Below are 19359 nucleotides of genomic sequence, written 5' to 3'. Positions count from 1 at the left end.
CTGCCCCCATGTGTGAACCAGTAATGGTCCTAAGGTCTAGGCCCTTGAAAACAAGATGACATGCTGCCTCCTGGACCCATATCCTAGCTCCTCAGAGAAGCTGTATCAGAATTACCCGTGCTGTTTAGATTCATGGGCCCAACCTCAGTCATACTCCCAGTCACCCAGTGAATGTGCACTTTAATAAGCTCACTACCTTAGTGCTTCTCAGAGTGTGGTCCTCAGACCAGCAACATCATCATCACTACCTACAAACTTGTTAGAAATTTAAATACTGGACAGGACCGCAGACCTACTGAACCTGAAACTTGGGCTAGGCCCAGTCACTTTTTTAATTTTTTTTTTTTTTTAAGATTTTTAAAACTCTATTTACTCATGAGAGACACAGAGAGGTGGGGGTGGGCAGAGACACAGGCAGAGGGAGAAGCAGGCTCCATGCAGGGAGTCCGAGGTGGGACTCGATCCTGATCCCGGGTCTCCAGGATCACGCCCTGGGCCAAAGGCAGGCGCTAAACTGCTGAGCCCCCCGGGATCCCTCTAGACCCAGTCTCTTGTATGTTAACAAGCCCCCTCTACCTGATGCTGTTGCACGCTCCAGTTTGAGAACACCTGGTTTGTATTATCCTGCCCCTAAAGTTGAAATCTCCGGATTTGGACTGTTTTTCACTTCGGGTTCTAGGTGGCTTTCCTGCCTGCCTGCGGGTGCCAGAAACGTCAGCAGGAAGCACGAGGTCCGCAACAGAGGCCTCCTTGTAGGACATCGGTAACCAACGAGACGGATGGAGAGTGACGCCTTGTCGAATGCGGTCGTTTACATGACGGCGGGTCCCGCTCTTCCTGGGCCTCTGGAGGGTCCTCTGGAGGGTGCCTGGTCCCCTCTGGGGCCCCGCCCGCCCCGCCCCGCCGGCTGGCCGAGCTCGCGGAGGGGATGCGGCGGGCCGGCGTCTCGGGGGCCCTGGGTCGGCGGCCCGCCCCGCGCTCCTGCGTAAACACCGTTCCCCGGGCAACGCCTGGAAGCCACGTCAGGGCACCGCCGGGTCCCAGGCGACCGCCGAGCCCGACTCCCGGCAGAGGCCTCCGGCCCGAGCCCCAGGCCGAGCCCCCACCCCCCCGCGGGCTGGCGGCCGCCTCCCCCGGTGCGGGATGAGCGCCGCCGCGGCCGCCGCGGGGCCCCAAGGAGGAGCAGCCGCCGCCGGGCCGGCCGCCCGCGGGGATGGCCTCGTCGGGCAGCCCGCCCCCCGGGGGCCCCTCCGCGGCCGGCGCACCTGGCGGGACTTCCTCCGCCGCGACGGCTGCCGCCGTGCTCTCCTTGAGCACCGCGGCGCTGGGGAACCAGAGCGATGGGAGCGGGGGCGACAGCACGGGCGCCTGGGCGGGCGGCGGGGCGGCGGGGCGGCGGGCCCCGGGCGGCGGGGAGGCCCCCGCCGGGCCCCGAGGCGGCGGCGCCGCTGCTGTCGCACGGGGCGGCGGTGGCGGCCCAGGCGCTCGTGCTCCTGCTCATCTTCCTGCTGTCTAGCCTGGGCAACTGCGCGGTGATGGCGGTGATCGTGAAGCACCGGCAGCTCCGCACCGTCACCAACGCCTTCATCCTCTCCCTGTCCCTGTCGGATCTGCTCACGGCGCTGCTCTGCCTGCCCGCCGCCTTCCTGGACCTTTTCACGCCGCCGCCGGGGGGCTCGGTCCCCGCCGCCGCCGCCGCCGCCGCCGCCGCCGGGCCCTGGCGCGGCTTCTGCGCCGCCAGCCGCTTCTTCAGCTCGTGCTTCGGCATCGTTTCCACGCTCAGCGTGGCCCTCGTCTCGCTGGACCGCTACTGCGCCATCGTGCGGCCGCCGCGGGAGAAGCTCGGCCGCCGCCGCGCGCTGCAGCTGCTGGCGGGCGCCTGGCTGGCGGCCCTGGGCTTCTCCCTGCCCTGGGAGCTGCTCCGCGCGCCCCGCGCGGCCCCCGCGCCCCCCGCGCCCCCGCGCCCCCGCGGCGCAGAGCTTCCACGGCTGCCTGTACCGCACGTCCCCGGACCCCGCGCAGCTGGGCGCGGCCTACAGCGTGGGGCTGGTGGTGGCCTGCTACCTGCTGCCCTTCCTGCTCATGGGCTTCTGCCACTACCACATCTGCAGGGCGGTGCGCCTGTCGGACGCGCGCGTGCGGCCCCTGACCACGCACGCGCGCGTGCTGCGCTTCTTCGGCGAGGTGCGCACGGCCACCGCCGTGCTCGTCATGATCGTCTTCGCCGTCTGCTGCTGGGGGCCCCACTGCTGCCTGGTGCTGCTGGCCGCGGCCCGCCAGGCCCCCGCGGCGCAGGCCCCCTCGCCCCTCAACGTGGCGGCCGTCTGGCTGACCTGGGCCAACGGGGCCATCAACCCTGTCATCTACGCCGTTCGCAACCCCAACGTTTCCGTGCTCCTGGGACGCAGCCGGGAAGAGGGCTACCGGCCTAGGAACGTGGACGCCTTCCTGCCCAGCCAGGGCCCAGCCCTGCGGGCCAGGAGCCGGGATCGCCTCCGAAACCGCTGTGCCAACCGGCTGCGAGCTCGCAGCGGGAGGTCACCTTCCAACCCTGCCAGCGGGATGCGGGGGGATGTGGCCGTGTGGGCGCGAAAGAACCCCGTCGTGCTTTTTTGCAGGGAGGGTCCCCCGGGGCCTGTGACTGCAGCGGTCAAGCAGCCGAAGTGTGAAGGCGGGGATGCCAGCCTCTAAGAAGGCTCGGGATGCATAGCTGGTGAAGGCAAATTTTCCACCTGCTGCGTTTAATGATGCAGGATTCCGGGGGAGAACCGTGTATTTCATGAAGGCAAACATTTAAAAAAAAGAGAGAGAGACAAAGGGGGAGGCTTACCACTTCCCCCAAACAACATAGGAGACACTGTGCCCTTCTTCAAAAGTGCCAAATGTAAAATGCAAACATTAAAACAATATCAAACCACACAACCGAGCATTGTGAACTCTAAGTGCCAAAAAACGACAAAAATAGAATTCACAATTACCGCTAAGCTCATATTACAGGTATCACACTGTGAAATGAACACACAAAAATCATTGAATGCCACCAGGATTTGTCTAAATACAGAGTTTCAGGAAAGAATGGAGATCTTCAGGATTACTTGAAGGGCCCTCTAAATCACCAGCATTCAACAAAACTTGAGATTTTAGAACTTGCACCTTTGAGACATGCTTTGGCTGCTTAGGTTAGGAACGAAAAATTCTTATCTTTACACACTCTGGTGTACTTCCCTCCCACCCCATGTCCCTGTAATCTTTGTGGGAAATTGTATACTCCTATCCCATTTTAAACCATTTCAGAATTTTGAAATTGTGTCTTGTTGCCATAAAATCGACCATCTGAAGGGCAAGTAGAAGTATGAACATAAAGAAATGTGGCTGTTGAAAACTGTATACCAAAATTAAACTTTACCCTTACTCTCACTTGCTACTTTTGTCTCTAATCATTTTGGAGATGCCGTTCTCAGAGTACTTTCACATTAAAAAGAAATAACTTGCATAGTACAAAATCTTTGCCTTTTGAGGTAAATATGATTCTTAAATGCATCCAAAAATGTAATTTGAAGTCACATTGATTGAATCAGGTGAGTAATGCCACTTTTCTTTTATGTATATAAAAAACGAGAGCTCTGTAAAGTAACAAGATTGGTTTTCCTCTGTGGCTTACCAACCCAAGATGATTACAAAAATCTCTAGAGCTATTTTGAGAAGTGGCTGTATTCTTAGAATAAGCATAGTGCTTTCCATGGGCATTATACCCTTCTACATTTGGAAATTTGGGTATATTTGTAATAAAAAAAATGAATACTTGCTTTTATAGACATAATTTGTCTAAAATAATGTGGTTGTTATTAGAAAAGGAGAATAGATGTAGTATTATTACATGTAATAGGGTGTTAATAATTTGGGTATGAAGTCAGAAGGAAACTTCAATCAAGCTGGAAATGTTTTCAGAAATGTGCAAAACAAAGATACTTTTTAAAATTCAAAGGCACAATTCAGGATTTGTGTGCGTGAAATTTCTCACAGTAAATGCCACTATTCACAGAATCATTTACTCAGAATTTTAAAAGATATTTTTGTTTTCTCCCTCTTTCCTTTCCTTTCCTTTCCTCCACTGTGCCTCTCTTCTCTTCAGCATTTCACGGCCTTACTTGAATAAGTACTTTAAACTAGATATGGAATGACATCAGCTATCTTATAATGATTTCAATGTGAAATAGCCACTTTTTTTTTCCCCTGTATTTAAATATTTTGATGAGTATTTAAACTTTGGTGTAATAAATGGGTGTATGTCATTATTTTGTAATCAAGGATGGAAATACATGATTCATGTCAGAGCTAAAGATATTTAATTTTTTCCCATGCTCAAACATAAGTTTATAAATTATCTGTATATATCTTGCCACACTCAATATAGACAAAGTAGATGAGATCATCTCTCCTCTTTAGCACTCATTATATATATACAGACTTAATGCAGCTGAACTAACATTTAACAAATATCTATAGTGTTTGCCTATTAAAGCAAAACAATTGTGTATTTTTTGGCCTTCTGAGAAAATGGAAGTCATGTCTGGCATTTAGGAAGAAATGATAAAGTCTTCCAGTTAGGAAAGCTATCAGAGAATAGGAATTCAGCGACAATGAGTAAAGTAAGGGATCTTAGGGGAAGGAGGCAAATGTGGTGCAAAATGGGAAATTGCCTCAAAAGAAAAATCAAAGGAAGATATTTTAAAATAAACATGGCATGGGGCAACCCGGATGGCTCAGCGGTCTAGCACTGCCTTCAGCCCAGGGTGTGATCCTGGAGACCCAGGATCGAGTCCCACATCAAGCTCCCTGCATGGAGCCTGCTTCTCCCTCTTCCTGTGTCTCTGCCTCTTTCTGTGTCTCTCATAAATAAATAAAATCTTTTTAAAAAAATAAACATGGCATGGAATAAACTTTCCTGGTGAGTGAAGGGAAAATCTGAGAGATTGCAAGTGACAAGGTGGTGGCATGAGAGACGTTAAGGCAGGAAAGGAAGCCCATCCTAACTCTTGGTAGGTGGTGGTAGGAAGTTTTAAGAAAGGGGTGGCTTGAGAAAGAGACCATTCTGCCAGGGGCTGTAAGCGTCACAGTTGGCAAAAATGAAAGGGGAAAGAGAGAACAGTGCCAATAAGGTACTAAAAGAAATTACAGTGTTGTTTGCTTGTTTGTTTATTTGAAGCCATACTACTAGTCAGTGATAGAACTAGTCCGCAGTCTGTCCAGACTTGGGAGCCCTGTATTCTCTTCTCTGCTCTCTGTTACTCCCACAAAGGTCAGTGGATAGGGAAACTAAGGATGAGAAGTTGGGGCACTATTATCTTCAGCAGCAGCAACATCATCACCTTTATTACCATAACCATCATCACCAGCACCACCATCGTCTTCCTCTCCACCACCATCACCATCTACAATTTTGATTTCCTATTTTATATCAGGCAACTTTCCTGGGTGCTAAGGCTACTTGGAGGTAGAAATCACAGAACCTGCTTTAAGAGGGCTTACCGTCTTAACTGGGGACCTTGTGCTTTGTAGCATTGGCCCTAATCAAGGACTCTACCTGCAGAGAAGAAAAGGTGTAGCATTTTCAGAGATGGTTCTCAAGGGAGACAGATTTAGAAGTGAAAGATAGGTCAAAGCCAGCAGCCAATTTGGTCCCTTTGTAAATACTTAGAGATAGACATTAACGCCTTGAATAAAAGATGGAGAAAGAATGACTCTCAAAAATGTTTTAAGAATTTATTTGTTTACTTTTTAACAGAGAGGGAGAGAGTATAAGGGGGGGGGGCAACAGAGGGAGAGGGAGAAGCAGGCTCCCCACCAAGCAGGAAGCCCAATGCGGGGGGCGGGGGGAGGGTGGGGCTCCATCCCAGGACCCTGGGATCATGACCTGAACCAAAATCAGACGTTTAACTGACTGAGAAGATCAGATGGATCAAGATGCCCCATGACTCTCAAATTTAAGACTTAGACTTTTCCTCATGCTGACAAAGTGCACAATTACAATGATTTTGTTCGAAAAGGAGAAGCTATATTAGGATGTATTAAATATTGCATAATACATCAAGGCCAGAATGTAATCCTTCCTGTCATATTCGGCTCCCAGTTTGAATGTTTCATTTGAATGACAATAACAGCAACAAGTCACACTCAGCCTAATACACACATTACCCTATCTGATCCTCAAAGCAACTCTTTAAGAAGGTGCTGTATTATCACTACCCCCATCTTACAGATGAGAAAACTGAGGCACAGAGGTGCAATGTGATTTGCCTAAGGTTACACAGGAAGTGTGTACCAGACATAAGATTTGTACCTCGCACCAATAAAAAATAAATTTATAAAAAAAAAAGGGAAAAAAAGATTTGTACCTCACAGACTGACGCCAGAAGTCCTGCCTTAACAACTGCACTGTGCTGTCTGTCTCTCTAATTTGCAAAAGAAAGTGGAAAACCTGGAAAAGAACCAGAGAAGATAAAGACAATTATCAAAGGGATGGGGAAATAGATATAATAAAATGTAAAGGAAAGGATTTGATAACACTTGTATAAGAAATGTGATTTTAAAGTATATGAAGAAATTCTGAGCAGTTATTTTCTGATATAATCCCAGCCCTGAATGACCCAATCATCTGTCTTCTCCATTCTTGTTCCGGAGTAGTTGAGCACAACTGGAGGAAAGTCATAGATCAGATCAATTAGTACCCTCTGCACCTAGAATCCATGGCCTCTTTCAGCCCCTCTACCCTGCCCAGTAATTTGAAACTTTTTGCTCATCAGCTCACTCTTTCTGCTCACTTTAGTGAACTTTCGAACTTTCTCTGCTCAAACCATAACTGACCCCCCCAAAGATGACCTTTGCTCCTACTTCACCAGGAAAGTAGACACCATCATATTTTAGTCATAAAGCATTATAAACGACATTGCATTTATACCAGTCCTCAGCTCTGTCTTTCCAATAGTAAAGAAACTGGTGCTTTCTCCAGCCTCAGGAATCTCATGCTAGCCTCTCCTCAGTATCCTTAGTCTGGTACCCTTAGTCTTTCCCACCGAACCAATTCCTTCCCATGAGCCCATAAGCTCTCACTTAAAAGGAAAACCCCCCAAAGCCTCTCTTCTTCTTCCTTCCCTTTTCTCTCCCTAGCTCACTGTCTTCAGCTGAACTTGTCAAAAAAAAAAAAAAAAAAAATTGCCTATACTTTATAGCTGATCTAAATCCTAGTCTATGATTTTAATGGTGCAATAAAGCTGTCATTTTTATGCAATTTGACTTTTTCCTAATTCTCTCTTCTGCTGCATAGCAAATAACTTAAGATGGTGGCACCTAGGTGCTAGAGGCTTATTTAGCACCAAGCATTGATAACCATCAATCCTCAGTGGTCATCCGTCTGCCCTGGCATCTGCCAATCAGTCTCCAGCCACATCCAAAGTTTGCTACATGATTATCCCCCACTAAGTCCAGGAGGCTCCAGCTCTAACTGTAGACCACTTTAGAGCTCCTCTTTGAACATGAAAAAATTATTACTCCATCTCGGCATCATGGAGGGCTGTGCCACATCCACAGTGCTATCTCTGGATCTTTTTTTTAAAACCATTTTTAAATATTTTTGATTATTTGGTACTTTTTGGTGCTGTTGGGTCAATAAATCAAAATGATACATAAAGTATACATTGGGAGTTCCATTTGTGGAATGGCAGTGAGGATCTCTGTGGACCCACACCAGTGAAACAAGTATAATTGGTCAAAATTATTTAAAAAGCAACCATTTGAGGTCCCTGGAAATTGTTGTAACAGCAGACAGCAAATGAAAAAACATTTATTCAAGAAAACCTACTGTGTAATTCAATAAGAAGACCAAGAGCCGGTGGCATCTGAATTATAAACCCACTCGCTCTCCTTGCTCCCAGCCCAGTGTGACAGAAACTCCACTTCAGGCCAACACAACCAAGTACATGGGGCTCCCTCTTTCCCAGCTCCCCGTTGAGGACTGGCATCTCCCTGGGAGAAACAGGCCATGAGAATTTCTCATTTTTCAGCTACATGTTGCAGAGGCTCAATTCCAGGTGAGTGTAGCCAAGAGGTTATAAGTTCTCTTCTTCCACTCAACCTCCACTCCTAGGACAGATGCTTGATCTCAGGGAAAGCATGCTGGGAATACCGGGGTACCATTGTCCTCAACTCAGCTCATTTGTAGGATGGAGACTCCATGCTGGGACAGACAAGAAGACCACAGGCTCCTGCCCACATGCAGTACCTTGCTCCTAAAGCACTGTGTCACTCCAAAAACTGTAGGCCACTGTCCCTGCCCCTAGCCTCAGAGCTCTGGCTCAGATAATTTGGCCAGGGGTATAGACAGGACTTTAAACAGAGTGCTAAAGCTCTCCCCAAAGCAACTAAATTTATGTGAAACAGAGTATGGGGAAGTCTAAGTCTAAGGGCATTCCCGATACAATGGAGTTTTGGTGGCGCATATATATATGGGGGGGGGGGGGGCTATTAGCTGCATCAGTGAGAGAAATGAGCTAAAACATTCTCCAGCTGGTTTACCAGAGAGAACCAGGGAAAGAAATAGCTGAGAAAAGCCTTGAATTACAGTTGAGTTTTAAAAGTTCTTTGTTTTAGATAACAGTCTTTTATCTTTTGCAAGTATTTTTTCCCCCAGTCTATGGCTTATCTTCTCATTATCTTGGCCTTTTTAGCATAAACAAACAAACAAACAAAAAACCATGAAATTTGACAGTTAAGACCATGACAAAAAGACAGTCATTCTTATCAATTAGAGTCTTCTCCTTCCCTAAGGGGAACTTTGGAAATTTGTGGGAGCATTTTTGGTGTCACAATGTAACTGGCACTTAGTGAGTGGTGTCTAGGAATGCTAGATGTCCGGCAAATAACATAATACTGTCCAATGAAGACCGTCCCTTCATTCCAGACAGATTTCAAATGTCCCACCAGATGCTGAAACAGCTGAAAATCTGTGAATCATTATTTAATTCCATACATTTAATCTGTTCTGCATAGAAACACAATATTTTAACTGTGGTTTTAACAGACACCGAAAAGTTCCCTGAAGTGCAACTGTTTCGTAAATAGGAAATTTATTATATTTGTTTTATTTAGGTTTTTATGAAGCGATAGTCACCATTTTATTTTTTTTAAGATTTTATTTATTCATGAGAGACTCAGAGAGAGAGGCAGAGACACAGGCAGAGGGAGAAGGCTCCATGCAGGGAGCCTGATGTGGGATTTGATCCCAGGACTCCAGGATCACGCCCTGGCATTAAACCGCTGAGCCACACAGGGCTCCCAACAGTCACCATTTTAGAAAGCTATATCACAACTTGCCACACTTCTCGAGGTCATGGATTGTGAAGAAAACACTAGGATCTGTCTGCATCTGTAGCTCTTGCAAACACTGTGATTCTACATTGAGGTATAAACATCCAACTACTTCACTTTGTGTGTTTTGCAGTAAAAAAAGAACTACTGGTGACAATAACAGATGGATGCTAGACGTTTGGCCAAGAAAAAAATCTGCCTAATATGATCTCAAGGGTCCCAGTACATGGGCCAGCATAGAGGAAACAATTGTCCCCTTGTTCTCTCTCAAGGAACCTAAAAGTGTCACTGAAAATATTTTTTAACTCTGCCTTACTTGTGGCTGCACGGACTAGAGACAAACTAAAGGAGAGATGTCAGAGTTCACCCCTCTCTGGTGGTCGTTAACCCCTGCCCATTTCTGGATGTCAAGGGCCTAAGCCAAGTATCTTAGTTTCTTGACAGCACAATGACACACGCTCCCATTGTGAAGCTGGCAGGGGTTCTTAAACAACTTTTCACCTGTGATTACAAAGCCTGAAATACTCTTAATTCCCCACAAGGAGGCTCCATTATCAAGTATAACAGTTTTCAAAGGGGTGGGAGAGGTGAGGGGAATACAGCCATTTCTCACGGTGTTTTAAACTCCCATAATCTTTAAATGCATTAACATTCTTACAGATTACAGTTCAGTTCTCATTCTCGTATAAAAAAGTCATGTATCATCTTAGTGCTATGCAAAGCTAGGGAAAATGCATCATGTATTAAGTCCACAACTTAAGCTGAGTATACAGAGCAAGACAAAGGGGGAGAAGATGGAGATTGGTAATTATAGGAACAAAAATTTAAAAGAAATTTCCTTACACTCAGTTATTACTTTGACCCAATAGTTGTCGCATAGGTTCAATTTTGGTTTTACAAGCCAAATAAGAAAAACTATGGCTAACATTATTTCCCTTAAGAAAGCAAACCATTCATTATTACCAGTTCAGCAGCTCTTTTCTTACTAACACATATGGCCATGGCATTGTTTTAATATCACTCTTTAAAATTAAAGTAGTGAATACTTCTTATTGGATGATGTAATATCTTAAAATATTGGTAGCAACATTTCTAAATGGCCATAAGTTTGACTAAATACATAATAAATAATTTTGCAATTAAGATTTTTCTCAATGTACGGCATTAAAACTAGATGTAGCACTGTATGATATTAAACTTTTCCTTAGCCTTCTTAAATTTTCTGAAAAAAAAACTTAGAACATGATTAGTGCTATACATGTTTAATTAACTTTGTGTTTACATCATTTGTAACATATGATGTGTGAATAAAATATGTAAGAGCAACTGAGAAATAAAGCAAATTTCCTTGCACGGAAAATGGAAGTAGGTTTGTAATTTAGAAGTTTTCTAAGATTTTATTCTTCTTTAGAGAGTAGGATTGGGAGTCTGAGAGGAAGGAGGAAATTAGAGGAAATGCAAGGAGGGTAATCTTAACTGGGAGCTCATAAAAAGAATGATTTATATGCGTTAGCATATCTTCCTTGTCCTCATCAGCCCCTTTGCTGCCAGATGGGTGTCTATTTTTTGAGTCAATTGAATTTAAGCATCACTATTATGCTTGAAATATAAGAGTGAAATTGGCTTCCCGTGATAACTTTTTAAGGATCACTGGGTGCCCACGCAACCAGCTTCTCAATGTCTGGTCACTCTTCTTAAAGGTCATGACCACACCTAGCTGACCCTAGTAATAGAGTAGACCTACTGGCTTTTCTCAGGTCAGCCTGAGCCAAGTGGTCAGGAGCTCACTGAGACTCACAGATGCCCCCTGTGCACGCGGAGGATCAGGCTCCTTATTAACCCCCCTCCCTTCCCTCTGCCAGCATATAGTGGTAAAAACCTGCAACTTCTATTCGCCTACATGGCTGGGGAGCCTCTCCTATCTTCCCAATAGAAGGGACAGGAAATTGCATTAAAGCTCGCCCTGATTGCTCTTAACTTGTATACGGACCTACCTTTTTAGAGGAAAGAAAAGATTCTCCTGGCTTTGTCTTTGGAAATGGGATGTTAGTCTTATATATAGTCTTACATTAAGGCTCACACAGATAGACTGTCCCACAAAGACTGTCTCTGGGAAATGGGAATGGTCGGGTTCTTTTAGAAATTGGATACAAGGTAAAGGCTGGATGGGAATGTTTTTTCAGTAGTGGATTTCTTGTCTTAATTATGTGAGGCACACACACATCTCTTTTAAATGCTAAATAAAATTCCGTAAATTCAGGGTTCACAGAATTTGGTAAAAATGCAAAAACAGTGGAGGAGGAATCAATATGATCATATGTAAATTAATTTCTACTGAACATTCCCTAATGACTGTCTCCTAGATTTCTTCCTGTGACCTACTTTGAAGGGAGAAGAAGGGAGGGGAGGGGAAGAAATCCCTTCCTAGTGAGAGGAAAGGTAGAGAAGGGGACTGAGGAGGGGGGGAGGGGTAAAGAATATTTTAAAAGGTAAAAAGAGGGGAAGAGAGAAGTTGGCTGCAATTATGTGGTGTCAGATGAGCAATGAAAACTTCCTGCATTTGTTAGTTTGACATATATTTATTGAGCATCTGCAATGTGCCAGGCTCTCACACCCTAATGGAAAGCAGGGAAATAGTTGTGTTGTCTTGTAGAGCATAGAGATTAAGGGAAGCAAAATTTATTAAATAAATAAATTTATTAAAGAAAGTAAATTAGATTGCTGACAAATTCTTAGCTCATTCTATTTTTATACTATTCCTCTCATCCTCTGTAAGTGTGTCCATAAACCCAAATGAATAGAAGTGAACTACTCGACTATTAAAATATCATGTTGGTTCAAAAAAACATCCTCCAATTTATTTTTTTTATTTTATTTATTTGTTTCTTTCATGAGAGACTTAGAGAGAGAGAGAAAGGCAGAGACACAGGCAGAGGGAGAAGCAGGCTCCCCACAAGGAGCCTGATGTGGACACCATCCAGGGACTCCAGGATCACACCCTGAGCCAAAGGCAGCCACTCAACTGCTGAGCCACCCAGGTGTCCCAACATCCTCCAATTTAACCTTATTTTTCCTTTTGCTTTCTTAGTTGGGGTAATGTTTTTTTTGTTACTGCATGTCTACATATTTTAAAGGAGCTGATAAAATATAGTTGTTCGTTCCCATATTGTCTACTTTCTTAGCCTATTTGCAAAATTTTCCTGAGAAATGTGAGGAGGAAAAAAAGTCAGAGTCAGTAGTGGATTTTTTAAAAAAATAATAATTGGGATAGAAGCAGGACAAATATAATTTGAATTTAAATGCAGAATGTTGGATTTAACATGAAGTGGATAACCTGACAGCCTATCAAAAAAAAAAAAAAAAATCAAACACTCTTGTGTACCCAAGCATTTAAGTTGATAACAGAGGTGAACTTGAGGTCAATGCTGTCAAATAAGTTCTAAATAGATTCCAGACTGGCTCTTTGTCTTTGCTGCCAAAAAGACTAATCAACTTTAAGTATGTACATTTTACCTTTGAATGATCAAACTGCAGGTGTGATAGACAAAATATTTAAAAATCACTATGTCCTTGACACAAACGATGTCCATATATCTGTACTTTTTAGATGCATCTTGTCTGAATAAATATCCACCTTGATTGTGGGGAAACTGTTAGGTAGTTAGCATGTGATAACATTTCCCCCCTGGTCTATTAAAAATTAGAAAGAGTTAATATAGCCAACTTCATCCTTAAACAGCATGGCTAACACAGGAAAGAAGGAGAGTACATTCCTCCTGAACAGATTCACCAGCATTTTTTTTAAAGATTTATTTACTTATTAGAGTAAGAGGGGGAGAGAGAGAGAGAGAGAGAATCTCAAGCAGACTTCACGATGAGCATGGAGCCTGATGCCGAGCTCCATCTCATGGGCCCCAAGATCATGACCTTGGCTGCAACCAAGGGTTAGTTGCTCAATTGACTGAGTCACCCAGGTGCCCCATATTCTCCACTTTTGGACAACTTCAGAAAGTTTCTACAATAACACGCTGGCATTCTGGTTATCGACACTACATTAAAAACATATAGAGGGTGCAATTGGAAAATAGATGTTTGTTTAGTATACATTGAAATATCAATAACCTTACTGTGAGACACACAGAGGAAGAAATCAGAGGCTGGAAACTCTAAATGCCCCTGGTGGGAGAACCTAGCTATGCTTTTGGACTGCATTGCAAACAACCACAAGTTCTGCAGGACGGAGCACTGCTATTAAGGACTGGGAAGGAAAGAATAGGTTTGGCTCATGTGATTCACTGGGCAATTTTTAGTATTCTCTTGCCTAATTTGACAGTAAAAGAACAAGTGCACAACTTGACTTTGGTGAGGGCAGAGTGAGCAAGAGTTTGGATCACACAGTAATAAGGATCTGGGTCACCTAAGCAGGTAAGCCAGCGAGGCTAGCAGAAGTTCTAGCCAAGGATGAGGAAAATTTAGGTTGGGTAAACAGGGAAGGGAAATGTTGAATGTTAGTTGCAGCCCTGAGATCAACTGCAATAGTGAGGATCACACTTCATCTCGTTAACTTTTCCTTTGAAAAGAAACCAACCAGAATCCTGAAGAAGCTGTACTCAGATGGAATGAATGGCTTCTACAGAACAAGTGAATCCAAGCAATGCAAGGGGTGAACTGGGGTATTTTGTCTGAATACCCCTTTCAGGAGCATGGAACTCATTTTCCCCAGCGTGCAGAAGTATTACCTGTTGATGGCTCATAGCTAATCCCTCCCCAAGAATTGCCCTCGGGGGAGAGAATTGCTTCACTTGAGGTAATTGCCATTCCCCAGGAGCAGCCCAGACCTGGTGACTGGTCAGTGTGGGAGCACAAAAATCCAGTCCTCTTACCCTAATTTGGGAAAACTCCAGAAGACTACCCTGGCTCCTGAGCTTCTATGGGATCTGCTGAAGCCTTTCTTGCAATTTCATCATAGTTCAACTTCTCCTGCCAATCCTGCTTCCTTAACTCCTCACAATTTTTATTCCTGAGACCACTTTATGATAAACTTCCTGAATGCAAATTTCTGCTACTGTATCTTTTTCCTGGGAAACACGATGTAAGAGAGCTATTTTAAACATATGTAGAAAAGTATATGTTTGTGATGCATTTTGTCAAAAGTATGCTGGAAATATGCTGTGTTTGAGTTTAGGTTAACTAATTTAGCAAACCTCAGTAAAACAAATAGAAAGATTTAGCAACAGGATAATATTTGGTTATTCTAAATCACTGGGCAGGCATTCCAAACATGCTTATTTTAAAGACTATGCTTTATTTTTAAGTAATTAATATATATTCAGCCAAATCAAACAAACTGCTTTAGTTCTTTTCATAGCATCTGAGGTTAATTAAATAAACATCAATGATGCTATGCTTGTACTTTTTCACATTTTTAATTTATCAAAAAAATTTTCGTCTATGCTTTGTAGTCATGACACACATTTTTAAGCCTAAAGTTTATTAATTTTCAACCTCATGCTTTCAGTAGTTTGATTTACTCTAATATGACAAATTTTAGAATTTATTAAAAATCATTTTGTTGAAATTTCATTTTTCTAAATGGGAGATGCTACATTCGAAGTCTTGAAAAGTTCATCTCAAAACTACATTGATGTCCGTGAGGCCTGAGAGATAGAAAATGATAAAGTAAACTTGCAAAAGCCACTCAGAACCTTTGCTTTTTACAACAGCTTAATTGAGATATCGTTCACATTCATATGATTTACCCTTTAAAATATGTAATTCAGCCGGTTTTAGTATATTTACAGACTTGTGCAACAATTATCACATCTGACTTTAGAATTTTTCATCACCAGAAAAAGAATCCCCATACTCTCCAGCAGTTGTCTCTCATTCCTGGCTCCTCCCAGCCCTTGGCAACCACTAATCTACTTCTGTCTCTATGGATTGGGTTATTGGGGACATTCCCTATAAATGGAATTATACGATATACGTTTTTTGTGTGACAGGCTTCTTTCATGCATATTAATGAAACTTGTTTTCAAAGTTCATCCATGTTGTAGGATGTATCAGCATTTCATTCTTTTTATTGCTTTATTCTTTTATTGCTGAATAATATTCCATTGTATAGATATACTATATTTATTCATCCGTTAATGAATGGGTTGTTGTTTTTTAGCTACTATGCATAATGAATGCTGCTATGAACATACATAGCTGTCATGTATAAGTTTTATGTGGACATGTTTTCATTTCTCATGGGTACCTACCTCGTAGTGAAATGTCAGGTTAAATGGTAAGTCTATGTTTAATATTTTTAGAAACTGCCAAACTTCTCCAAAGTTGGCTGCACCATTTTGCACTTCCATCAGCTGTATATGAGGGTTCTCCACATTCTCATCAATGTTTGTTATGGATTATTGGTTTGTTTGTTTTTAATATTAGCCTCTCTAGGGACGCCTGGGTGGCTCAGCAGTTGAGCATCTGCCTTTGGCTCAGGGCGTGATCCCGGGGTCTTGGGATCGAGTCCTACATCAGGCTTCCTGCATGGAGCCTGCTTCTTCCTCTGCCCGAGTTTCTGCCTCTCTTTGTGTCTCTCATGAGTAAATAAATAAAATCTTAAAAAATACATATTAGCCTAATAGGTAAAAAGTGGCATCTCATGGTGGTTTTGATTTGCATCTCCTTAATGACCTGAAACTGTCCTGTGAATAATAGTGAATAAAAAAATGGATATTTAATTTGGGATAAAGGAAGATTTAGGCAGGAGGAGGTGATAGTTATCTTTAAGTCTTAGAATCGAGAGACAGAATTTTGTCATTTACAGATGAATAAAGAGCTGATGTTGAACAGAGGCAGAATTTAGCTCTATGTAAATGAAATGTCTAATGAATAGGTTGAAGAGGGAGAGAGAGGGTTCCTTTCCCTACAAATGTCTAAGTAGATGCTTAGAAGGATTCCATACGGGCTACCCTTGGTATGGTATGGTTGGTAAACCAGTGTGGCAAATTTACAAAGTATACTGTGATTAATTTTTAAGCCATACATATATAAGCCTGGCAAGGACATTTTTCCTAAGCAAGGCGTTCACATATTACTAAGTCCTCTCTGGCAAACAGACTCTCATACCAGTTGGAGCCTGTGGGGTGTGGAGTATATTGGGACAACAGCACTTTTCAGAAGCTCCTATATTAGGTGAATGCCTACTCCATCTGGATTAATCATGCTAGAAGCCACCAGAAAAACATTTTGCTGACTCCTGGATTAGAGTCTTTTTTCTAAATGCTCTCAAATCACTGTTTAGCAATGTCCTAAAGAATTTTTCTAGGGCATGAGATTGTGTTCTGAGATTCACCGTTTTTTTGAAAAACAGAATCTTCACTACTAGAAAGAGAATAATATAATTCCATATATATATATGAATGATATGTATGTATACTTGTATAGATGTGTATGTATACATACACATATGCATATGTATATATGCATACACACACATGCACACACATATATATGTCAGTAATTACCCATTGAATGAATGAGTAAATGATGGTGATTTAATGGTAAAGGGAGTGAGGCTAGAGAATGTAAAGCTGCCTCCAAAATATGACACAGGGGAAGAATAGACAAATGTGTGGACAGTTCTAAATAATTTTACTGTAATTTATATGACTCCTGGTTTTCCAAATGGAAATATAAAAAAGGGAGATTATTGAGATCAACCCTCACTGAGGCTAAGAAAAATGATAGAAACACCAAATACAATTTTTAAAATAATTCCTAATATGGGTTTGTTTACTAGCAGAGTTTGAAAAAGTTTATTATTAGAGATGATCTAATGTTTTGCTGTGGGAATTGACAGAGGTTTTGTTTTGTAAGTTTTCGAGTATAAAGTCTACACGCAGTTTATAAAAAGTAAATATTGCCTACAAATTAATATTTCAATAAAATTAAATAGAGAATAAGCTCTTGCTTTTTCTATTTTCTCCTCTCTCTCTTTTTAAAAGATTTATTATTTATAACTAATCTTTCTACCCAATGAGGGGCCCAATCTCACCTCCCTGAGATCATGACTTGAGTAGAAATCAAGAGTCAAACATTTAACCAACTGAACCTCCCAGGTTCCCCCACGTTGTCCTTCTATAGCTACATCCATTTCCCTTCCACATTCTTAACCTCTGCTAACTACAAATCTGTTCTCCATTTCCATAATTCTGTCATTTTAAGAATGTTATATGAATAGAATCATACATTATGTAACCTTTTGAGATTGCCTTCTTCCACACAGCGTAATTTTCTGGAGACTGATCTAGGTTGTTGCATATATGAATAATTGGTTCCTTTTTATTGATGAGTAGTTTTATGCAGTAGGGATGTACACAGTTTGGTTAACCAGGCATCTGTTAGAGACATCTAGATTGTTTCTATTGGGGGCTGTTACAAATAGAGCTCATATGAACATTTGTGTGCAGACTTTGTGTGAACATAAGTTGCCATTTTCTCTGGGATAAATGCCAGGAGTGCAATTGTTGGGTTGTATAGTAGTTGTATATTCAGTTTTTTTTGTTTTTGTTTTTTTTTTTAAGAAACTGCCAAGTTACTTCCCAAAGTAGCTGTACCATTTCATATTCCCAGGAAGAAGGCATGAGTGATCTGGTTTCTTTTTACCCTTGCCAGCATGTGGTATTGTCACTCTTTTTATTTTAGTGATTCTGAAAGTGTACACTGATACCTCATTGTGGTATTAATTTGAATTCCCCTAATGGCTTAATGATGGTGAATATCTTCCCATATGCTCATTTGCTTATTTCAACTGCAATCTTCTGAGTGCCCCTGGTGTCACTGTGAGGTAGATAGGACAGCAAAGAGAGCCAGCTGTGGCTGTAACCTCTGTTTTCAAACCTATTTCACTTTTAAGCAAGATTTCATTTTATTTTTCAAGATTTATTTTAGAGACACAGAGAGAGTGAGCACAAGCAGCAAAGGGAAAGGGAGAGGGAGAAACAGACTCCCTGCTAAGCAGGGAGACTGACTTGCAGCTTGATTCTAGGCCCCTGGGATCATGACCTGAGCCAGAGGCAGACGCTTAACTGACTGAGCCACCCAGGAGCCCCACAAGATTTCATTTTCAAAAGGTTTCTTTTGCTTAAAAATATATGAAGTCAACTTCATATATTCGATGAGTAATTTTATATGGAAATGACTTGACTATCCAAGATCCTAGATATATGATATAGACATAAAGTCAGAATTAGAAATAAAGAACTCAACTATATCTGTATAAAAATGTATTCAAAAGCCAGCGTGTGTTTTTTTTAACTTTGTTACTTCTTTACAATGAATGAATGCAAGCCGACTCTAATTTTTAAAAATGAAAATTATCTCCTACTAATTCAAAAATGGCTAATACATCTCTCAACTGCAGACTGGACCACAGTTTCCTTTCATATATGATCAGCATTTCAATTATGCTTCTACACATCAGGCAGGAGGAGCTCTGGTGTGGAAGAAAGAATAAGAAGCAGAAAGAAATAAAGGCTCTCATCATTTGGTTGCAATACCTTAGGTATAAACATAATATACTTGTAACATCTAATAGTGATGTTGAACATGTGCAAAATACATACAGTCTGATTTTGTGATTCTATAGATTAATTATTAGAAAATAAGCTGTTCCCAGGGAGCAGGAGTCCCCCTCATCTTGTATTCCTCTGGAGGAAAGTTCTCCTGGAGACACTAGTCTTTTAGCCTTTTCTTCCCATACTCAGACTCTCTTGCTTTTTCATTAAGGAGAGACTTTTTGAGTGAAGTCAAAAAAGTATCAGGAAAAAAAAAAAAGATAAAAAAAGATATCTCTACTACACTTTTCCTAGTAATTTCCACAGCCCAAGGGTGGCAGTGTCAGAGTCAATGTCCCGGGAGGGGAGACACAGGAGGGCATTCTGTAGCTAGGCTGATGCAAACTTGCCAGTAACTCCAGCTTGCCTCAGTGAGGCCATCTGA

At 42.6% G+C, this 19359-nt stretch overlaps 2 protein-coding genes across 3 annotated transcripts in view; one reads left to right on the top strand and one right to left on the bottom strand.

The window, feature by feature from the left end:
* LOC112657790 (JNK1/MAPK8 associated membrane protein) overlaps positions 1–889 on the bottom strand; it is a 39268-nt gene extending 38379 nt beyond the window's left edge. Inside the window, exon 1 of one of the 2 annotated variants that reach the window (XM_025443934.3) lies at positions 577–889. In XM_025443934.3, the coding sequence (XP_025299719.1) occupies positions 577–761 (185 nt within the window). In that variant the 5' untranslated portion in view covers positions 762–889. The remainder of the gene's footprint in view (positions 1–576) is intronic. The other variant, XM_049113631.1, reaches the window with a different exon arrangement.
* Positions 780–3417, top strand: GPR135 (G protein-coupled receptor 135). The gene is given in 4 exon segments (XM_049112995.1): positions 780–864; positions 1149–1392; positions 1394–1943; positions 1978–3417. Coding segments are annotated over 4 exon segments (1593 nt in total). The 3' UTR covers positions 2692–3417.
* The last annotated feature ends 15942 nt before the right edge of the window (positions 3418–19359 follow it).

Source organism: Canis lupus, chromosome 8, assembly GCF_003254725.2.
Source record: "Canis lupus dingo isolate Sandy chromosome 8, ASM325472v2, whole genome shotgun sequence".
NCBI lineage: Eukaryota > Metazoa > Chordata > Mammalia > Carnivora > Canidae > Canis > Canis lupus.
This window is presented reverse-complemented; position numbering and strand designations above follow the sequence as displayed.